Here is a 9,012-nt window from a genome sequence, read left to right as displayed (position 1 = left end):
GCATGAAGCCATGGTGGTATGTCGCCCTGCTCGTCGGCTTGTGGCAGTTCTGGCCCGTGCTTGTGTTCTGCTTCCCTGCTTCCTGCATGCACTTGTTGAGAGATGGGTGGCTTGTGTAGCGTGGTTCCTCTCGCTGGTCTATGGCATTGTTGGGCGTGATTCAGTGCCCTGCCTCGTCGCGGTCTTGTGTTGCTATGGTCTGTCGTCCTGCTCGCCGATCTATGGCGGATCTTGGCCGCGCTTGTGCTCTATTGTTCTTCTTTGCGGGTGCCTCAAGTTCTTGGTTCGCTAGTCTATGGTGGATTCGGGTCGTGCCTTGGTGCTGTGTTGCTCTGTATCTCGGGGTTGTGCTGCTCTGTTTGCTCATCCCCTTCGCCGATCTAAAGCGGGTCTTGAAGACGTGGTTCCGTGCTGCTCTGTGCATCGGGGTTGTGCTACTCTATTAGGACGTCCCCTTCGCCGATCGTTGGCAGACCTTGGACGCCGATCTGTTATGTTGCTGTTCTTTCCAGTGTGGTCGTGCTGCATTGTCGTCCTCTTCGTCGGTCTATGGTGGATCGGGCCGTTCTATTGTGTAGCTCTGCTGCGGTGTATTGCGCTGCTCTGCTGTGTCGTCCCGCCTGCCGGTCTTTGGCGGTTCAATGTCGTATGTGGCTTGTCGACGGCATCTCTGTGTTAGTTTTCGGTATGCATCAAAGAGAATCTTTTTCTACTTTAATTTGTTGCTTTAATTTCATTTGGCTATTATATTTACTGTTTTGCTCTGTTTCTTGGAGGGTGGTGCGGAGCCATTGACGGGATTGGATGGTTTGGTTGGCTGATTGTATGTGGAGGTCGAGCATAGTATGTTGCGGGCTGAATAATTTGAAGATTGTAGATGTAACTTTTATGGTGTTGATGGAGTTTAAAATTGTGCAATGTTTCCGAAGTTGTTTATTTCTCAAAGTTTGTCTATTTTGTTGATAGATTTTGTGCTTTAGTCTGCTATAGAAAATTTATTTTGGTATTGTGTCAAGGTGCTCTTAATCTAAGACGATGAGCTCCACATTCTATGATGCAATCTTGGTCCATGATTTAATCCTATTGATGGATTATTTGGACTAGCTGAGCATGTGGTTAGGGTTTGGGGATTTGACATTGAAAATTTATGGCTCCGTGGTTATTTTTTTAATGTAAGAAAAAAAAGAAAATGATTTAACTTTGAATATTATATTGAATGATCTCAGGGTTCATTGTTTATATTGTAAAGTAAGAATGGAAATAAATCCATTTTGATGTGGTGATTTAGAATCATTTACTTCAAATATTTATAAAGTTCTAAGTTATTAGTTTCTCTTCTTTAGTTGCCCTAAATTTACTTTACTTGTAGCTCTCATTTCATTTGCAGCCTTGCACCTCTCTTCTCCTCTCTCCTCTCTCTAATGATAGTTGAGTTTGTATTCATTTATGTTTGTAGCTTTTATTGTTATCGCAAAAGTCGAGGTAGAGTTAATGAAAAGAGGAGCCCTTTCTCTCTCTCTCTCTCTCTCTCTCTCTCTCTCTCTCTCTCTCTCTCTCTCTCTCTCTCTCTCTCTATGCAGTGTACAGGTCGTGACCCAATATTATATAATGATAGATGATAACAAATGTAAAAATCTACATTTACTGCCAACCTTTGAGCACTTCTGGGATTGCCACTCCCTCCGCCGGTGTGAGTCGTTCGTTGGGCTTAGCATCTATCAAAGAAGAGCCAAGACCTATAGTTGATTCCTTTGGATCTCAATTGGCATTAAGTCAATCTACACCTGAGCTTCTTATATATGAGCTTTCTGATGCTATTAACTACTGTTTTGTCTTCGTTGGCAAGGTGCTCGCAAAGTATGGCACATATAAAATCCAAATAGCAAATTACAACAGATTTTTGAAGGCTGATCTTGTGGACAAGGTTGCACATCATACTATCACTTTTGTTGTAGCAGAAAAATTATATTGAACGGTTTGTCAACACATTTGTGGTGGGTGATTTTTTATGTATTGAGGGGCATGTTGTGAGGAAAAATAATCCTAGTGATGGAGGCACATGTCAGCTTGCTCTCTATGCTGATGCAACTACATCTATTGTGAAGTCTCCTTCATTAGACTTTGTGCTGACTCTCTTTCCCGAGCATAAGATAAAAGATCTTGTCTCATCATGGACTTCTTCAATTGAAGATGGTGTGCCTACTGTAGCTTTTACTGTAATCAAGGTGGAGAACATGGCCAAAAGTGATGGCAGTAGTGGCACTAGACTTATTGTTTCCGATGGTCTTGCCGATGTTGATAGAGCAACGGTAAGCTTCTATATGTAGGTCTAAGTACTCTTAATAGTGTTTTGATTGTTTGTTATTGCTGCAGCTTTTGTTTGTGTCCTCTCGAAAGGCTGACTTTTATAACATATCCAATGACGTCAAAGAGAATGGATTTTATGATTGTGTGGCTCACAACATAAATGTCTTTAAACAATTCTCCAACACGTTGTTTGTCGTGGACTACACTACTTTGCTGCCATTGCCCTCTCAATTGAAGTTGCTTTTCAAAGATATCCGTGTTAAACAAATTGCCAATATGGGATTTGGAAAAACGGTGAGTTCTTATTCGTAGGTTGTCTGCATTGATTGTGTATTGTGTGATATTTTTAGGTTAATTTCAGGTGTTCGGTTCTCTTGAGGTTGTTAACGTCAACAGCGTTGGATTAGAGTATTTATGTGGAGTTTGCAAATCTACCCAAGTCACTCCGCCAAAGCTCAAATCCTCATTGTTTCGCTTGTAACAAAGTTGTTGAAATTTGGAAAGTTCATGCTCTTCAAGCAAAGCTGGTTTCTCGTGACGGTAAAGGTATTTCCGTCACCTTGCACGGGAAGATTGTTGACCAAGTCCTTCGCCTACCCTCTTCTTTTTCGCATTTGTATGAAACTGATCTAGTGAGTTTGAAAGCTTCCTTGGTGGGAATGAAGAGAGCTGGACACTTCTCAATTGACGCATAGGGGTATGTAACAAGCTTTAAATCAGAATAGGAAGATGCTAGCTTTGCTAATGTGCCTTGCACTCCTCTAGGAAGGTCATATTTTGCTGAATATCCTTTTGTATCTAGGCATTATGATGTAATTACCTCTTGGTGATAAAACTGTTTTTTGTATAAATGGCATCCAACGTTCAATCGACTCAACTTTTTGGAAGACATCTTCTTGTAATCAAGATTTTTTAAGGGCATTGTTGTTTGTATGTGGTGTAGATATCTCTATCAATTCACTAGAAAATATTCTGTCCAAGCATATTGTTGCAAAAATTTGTTCTCAAGACTTGGAGACCCGGGGCGGTCACTTTTTAGAATGTGTATGATATCACGTGAGTTAACTGGAGAGGATTATTGAAAGACCAAAATGTATAAAAATGTATACATACACAGGGGGGTGGGGGTTTTTTAAATAGGCTCACAGTGTAAGTATAGTATGTATATTGGGGTATTATTAATTACCTCTTGAACGCACGTGATATAGGGGTCTTTTGATAAGTGACTACCCCGAGCTTGGAGATCACAAGTGTGTGGCTGAAATTGTGGAACGATGAGCGTGTGGCTTGTAATGTTGACGATAAAACTCTTGAATCTTTAGTTCGCCAACGTATGGGTACAAGAACAAATTCTACTTTGCTTTCAAACAATTTGATCACTCTAGCTTGCCATGCCTTGGAGTTTTAATGTATTGTTCATGTGTTTCAAGAACAAATTCATCAACATTCCTTCAATGCTAATCCTTGTGTTGCATCTTCTTCCTCTTCTCATGGCTTGTTGGTCTTTATTTGTCAAGGTGGATTGTTTGTTTTTCCACAATCGGCTTCAGTCGAGAAACGTAAGCATTGCTCTTGGCCTAAAGATCTTGCCGCTAGATTGGTTGATGTTGTGAAGACTTATCCAAATGAGACAGCATTGCATAATTTCGAACACAAGTCTGTTCTTCTTAAACTTTGAAACAAATTCAAAATAAAGTTTACTCAATATGGAAAATGTTACATGAAGACAATGTTGTGCATCAATCAAATAAGAGATCTAGGAAACAGAAATATGTAGTGGAAATACAAGACACTCCTGCATATGCATGTTTAAGTTGTGGTAGTCTTGTGTTCAAAAAGAATTTGCATCGTTTGACTCTACTTGAGGCATCTATTCTCCAAACCTTGACGGGATTGCAAACATTTAACTCTGCAGTAGACAAAAGAGTTTGTTTCTCCTGCAAGCAAAGCTTAAAATCTCAAAGGAATCCGCTCTTTTGCATTTATCCACATTCTCTGCTCAATGAAAGTATTGCAAGCATTGCATTGTTAAATGCATTGAGAAATGCCTTGTATCACTTCGCATTCCTTTCACTCAAATACGAGAACTCAATTATGAGGGTCATTTTGGGTTGCGAGGGAGTGTCGTTAATGTCATGGCAGACTTAACAAGAATTCAAGCAATCTTTCCGCGTTTTGTAATGAGCACGCTACAATCCTTGTGGAGATTAAGCGTAAACTTGAGTATATCCATGCATACCTTAGTGGTGGTGTACGTCCCTTTTACGTGCTCCAAGAATTGAAAGATTTGATTGGCACCACTTTATACATAGAGCACAAAGCCTCCATTAATGAAGCTTGGGTTTCTAGTTTTCACATGAGTCCAGATGTAGTGTTGCATGAAGAAGATGAGGTTGATGAGTTAGTGAATGAGCATTCAGACACCCTTGTCCATGGCATCTATTCTTCACAACAAGTCATCGATCATAGTGCACATGTCCATAGCGTCGCACCTTGTGAAGGATTTTTCCCTTTTTTAGCCTATTCGATGATGCCGATTGTGAGGATTTATCATTTCCAGCTTTGTTCTTTGGGAAAAGAAGAGCATACGCAGACCTTGCGAAAAAAAATTACTTGAAGGTGACGCAATGGGAGCTCAAAAACAAGGATAGACGCTTTGCCTTGGATATTGAAAATTTGTTCTTCAAAGTGATGAAGACTATCATCGGCAAGGTTCTTGGCTCTATATGGGTGCATCTACACAAGGAAAATTTACAAGGCATGCAATTATGCACAAAAGATGTTCAAAACAACACTAACATTGAGCGAATACTATCATTCCAACTAGGATATCATGACTTTGAATCTTTGCAAACGTCATCAGATTACAAGGCCAAACTCAAGCGTAATGTCTTCACCATGATTTGAAAAATAGGCCAGCCTACCTTTTTTTGTCACTCTATCATGTGCAAAGCAAAGATGGAAGCCATTGCACGAATGTCTTGCTACGCTTAATCCACAAATCAATGAATCTAATTTCCAATCTAGTGCACACTATATCCGCGCATTGGTTCGTGCAGATCCTATTACTACACCTCGATACTCTGTCCATAGATTCAACGCACTCAAGAAAGAGTTGAAACGAAATTAAAAAATACTTGGCCAAATCATGGATTTTTTCTTTGTCACTGAATATCAGCATAAGGGAAGCCAATATGACCATGGATTAATTTGGAGTGACAATTCTTTAAAGCTTGGGATTTCTGATGACAAAGAAGTGATTGCTTTTGTTGATAAATACATCTCAAGTAACAAAGATGAATTGGGTGTTGACCTACAAAAAGTACAAATCCATTCCCATCGAAGAACATGCAAAAAAAGAAAGAAGCATTGTTGTTTCGGATCTCCAAGACCGCCTGCACGGCAAATGACTATCTTGCGTCCGATACAACCAAGTGAAGAAAGGAAATCCATGCTTCTTGCAAATAAGACACAACTCGAAAGCCAACTTGCAGCTTTGCCACATTGTCGTGAAATGAGTTTTAATGATTGGTTATCCTCTTTAAGCATGGATGAAGACATGTACCTTGAGACACTCTAGTAATATCAATGTGCTTGATGGTTTGGTGAATGGTGCGGATGGAATCTTCCAAACAACAAACAACAGAGCACAATCATTGATAGCTTGAGTGGAGTTCTTTGATACCTCAATTCGGAGAAGACAACGATCCCAAAATGCACATCTCTACCATGCAAACATAAACAAACAATGGACACCAATACTTCAAGTCACGAAAGAATTTCAAGTAGGAAAGAACCCACTCAACCTAGTCTCTAGAACACAACTCCCAATACAAGCAACAAACGCACACACAATCCATAGATCCCAAGGCTTGAAAATGACAACAATCGCATTTGACCCTATTAAGATCCAATCTCATGGCCTGATCTACACAACTCTGTCACGTATCAAAGACCCTGCAAATCTGCATATTCTTGGTTCCATTCTCAAGAGCCATATAAAAACTGACCCCATAGTCCTGAAAGAAATCAAACGCCTCCGAACAGATGCTAGGTGGTCCTACTTGAACGAGCCCCTGGTTGCAATTGCGCAAACACACCATATTGTTGCATCATTAAACATCGTCTCAATCAACAAACACATTGACCACATCAAGGGCGACCCAAACTTCATGTCATCCAGTATCTTGTGCTTCCAAGAAACAAACAAAAAAAAAGTACAAACCCCCTGATACCATACTTTGAGCATATTCAACATTATAATGATTATGGTGTATCTATATTCCACCATCCAAGCATTCAATCCATATCTCAAAAAACTGTCTCAAGAGTAGGACTTGAAATAATCCATGCAACTTTCTCTTTCAGAAATCAAACTTCAACTCATATCCATGTCATGAATGTATACAAATCACCCAAGACACCAATAAAGACACTTCTTTTAGAACTCCAGCACTTGATACAAGAATACGATAAAAAAAACTTGAGCATCATACTAGGGGACTTCAACATCGACATCGGCACCACAAACACCCAATACCAATAGTTGGAATCTCTACTTCATTCGGAGAAATATCGACAACAAATCAAACATCTATAATTCAATGCTAGACCATAGTTGGGTGAGAAGCCAACAACCTCACTACATTTGTGGCACAAGATTTTTCTTTTGGTCAGATCATTCAATCACATATATACTGATTCCAAATGAATAAACCAAAGATCATTGGAGGGGACACCTCCCCTCCCTTCCCACTTCCCCCTCCCTTCCTGCCCCACCAACCCATCGAAGCAAAGGAAATCTACATTCATGCCATCCAACTACCTCCCTTGATGTATATCAACTCATCCCACCATATGTATCAAACACAAATTTTGTAACCTACAACCATTTTGTCAACATAGTTATTTCTCCTGCTCGATCTCGAACCTCAGCATGCGTGTACGGAAATTACTTCATCTCTAAAATGTTTGTCTCCCAAAGCAACTGTTACTAGATTCAATGGATTGCCACCTGCCTCTCTTTCTCGGTTACTCTTCTCTTTCCATTTTTTGTTAGCAAGACAAATTTCTATGACAGGTCTCGTGATTTTATCACTTTTTTTCATCTTGTTTCATTATTGTCTTTCAATTTAAATTTACCAACGTGTTACGTCATGCCTCACGTGAGACGGCGAGAGTTTTAATCATTCTGTTTTTTTACCCACGTTGATCATTGATAGTATATTTATAGAGAGAGAGAGAGAGAGAGAGAGAGAGAGAGAGAGAGAGAGAGAGACATCTCTCGCTCTCCAGCATGCATCTTCAAGATGTATCAAGTCACCAGACGCACCACGACACTCCAGCAGCAGTACCCAATTTCAATTCCACCTCTTCCACCCCTTCTACTTAGCCTCTATGGCTTATATAGCTCACACTTCACGACCTCCCTCTTCTTGAATTGAGTTGAAGCAGCAATTGATTAAGCTGTAGCAGTCTAAATTAAGTAGCAATTGCTCCCATGACCTGGATTCTCTCAAGCTCATGTGCTGGCCCTTGGGACACCCTCTCCTCCTCCACCAACCTTTTCCTGTTTTCCCAAGCCCAAGAATGGATTGCTTACATCCTCTTTTCCGCATGCTCCCAACACTCCATGATTGCTGTCATCAACCTCGCCTTCGTCCTTACTTCTGCTGCGTTCAACCTCAGGTTTGCTCACGCAATTAGGAGCCCCTCTTATTCCAGGACCAAAGCAGGTGCGAGCTTCATCTGCACTCTTCTCTTTACTTGCACTCTCGGCGTTGCTTCTACCGGAGTCGTAGTGTTCAAAATCTGGGAGGGATTTGCACAAGGATGGAACCAGAATTTGATTCGTGAAACCGTCTTTGTCGCTGTTGAAGCATCTGCATGGATCACATCAAGCGTCATCCTTTTCAGTGAGAGAAGGTCGCGTGCCTCAGTACACCCGATGCCTCTGCGAGTATGGTGGGTTTCAATGTTCGTGCTGTCAGTGCTTCATCTCTTGGGCTCCATTTTCAGGTTATTGACTGCAGGTGGCTTCTCATATGGCGTTCTACTCGAGGTCTTTGATGTCTATGCGCTTGTAAAACTTCCAGTTGCTTTTTTTCTATTGGTGAGAGATTTGCAGGGGGAGATAAGCCTACAGATGAATTTTTACGACGGTAAGCTTGATGAGCCACTAATCAGTAATGGGTTGGAAGAGCAATCAGGGAAAGCATTCATGCGAATTCATATGCCAATGTGGGTTTCTTCAGTAGAATCACATTTTCTTGGTTAAATCCTCTGCTTTTTGCTGGGTCAAAGTAATCTTTAGAGATAGATGATGTGCCCATGTTGGTGTCCTGTGATAAAGCAAAATATACATATGCTAAGTTGCAGGAAAATTGGTTGAAAATGCCAGGCCAGCGCCGTTCAATGATAGTGACACTAATTAAAACCTTTCGGGGTCCTCTGCTTCTGACAGGTTTTCTTCAACTGATTCGAACCCTAGTTCTTTATGTGGGACCTATGCTAATAAGCAGCTTTACGACTTTTGCCAGAGGGGAGCGACTTTTGCCAGTGGTGTTCCTACCTCTTCCCCTAGTGAAGCTACAAGATTTTCCTCTAGTAAAATAGGAGGAGAATGAAGTGAAAGAATTGGGGGTGGCAAGAGAGTTGGGTCTTTTCAATGAGGGGGAATCATCATCATCAATACAAGTCTTGAGA

The 9,012-nt window shown here is 40.8% G+C and overlaps 1 protein-coding gene across 1 annotated transcript; it reads left to right on the top strand.

Annotated features, from left to right (window-relative positions):
- Positions 1-7,939: 7,939 nt before the first annotated feature.
- On the top strand, positions 7,940-8,584 carry LOC147449532 (ABC transporter C family member 4-like). Its single transcript, XM_086521585.1, has one exon. The coding sequence runs from the start codon at positions 7,940-7,942 to the stop codon at positions 8,582-8,584; it is 645 nt and encodes a 214-aa protein (XP_086377711.1).
- The last annotated feature ends 428 nt before the right edge of the window (positions 8,585-9,012 follow it).

The sequence above is a fragment of the Adiantum capillus-veneris genome, chromosome 10, assembly GCF_014529385.1.
Source record: "Adiantum capillus-veneris isolate H3 chromosome 10, ASM1452938v2, whole genome shotgun sequence".
In the NCBI taxonomy this organism is placed as follows: domain Eukaryota; kingdom Viridiplantae; phylum Streptophyta; class Polypodiopsida; order Polypodiales; family Pteridaceae; genus Adiantum; species Adiantum capillus-veneris.
Note: the sequence above shows the minus strand (reverse complement) of the source record. Positions and strands in the feature narration are given on the sequence as shown.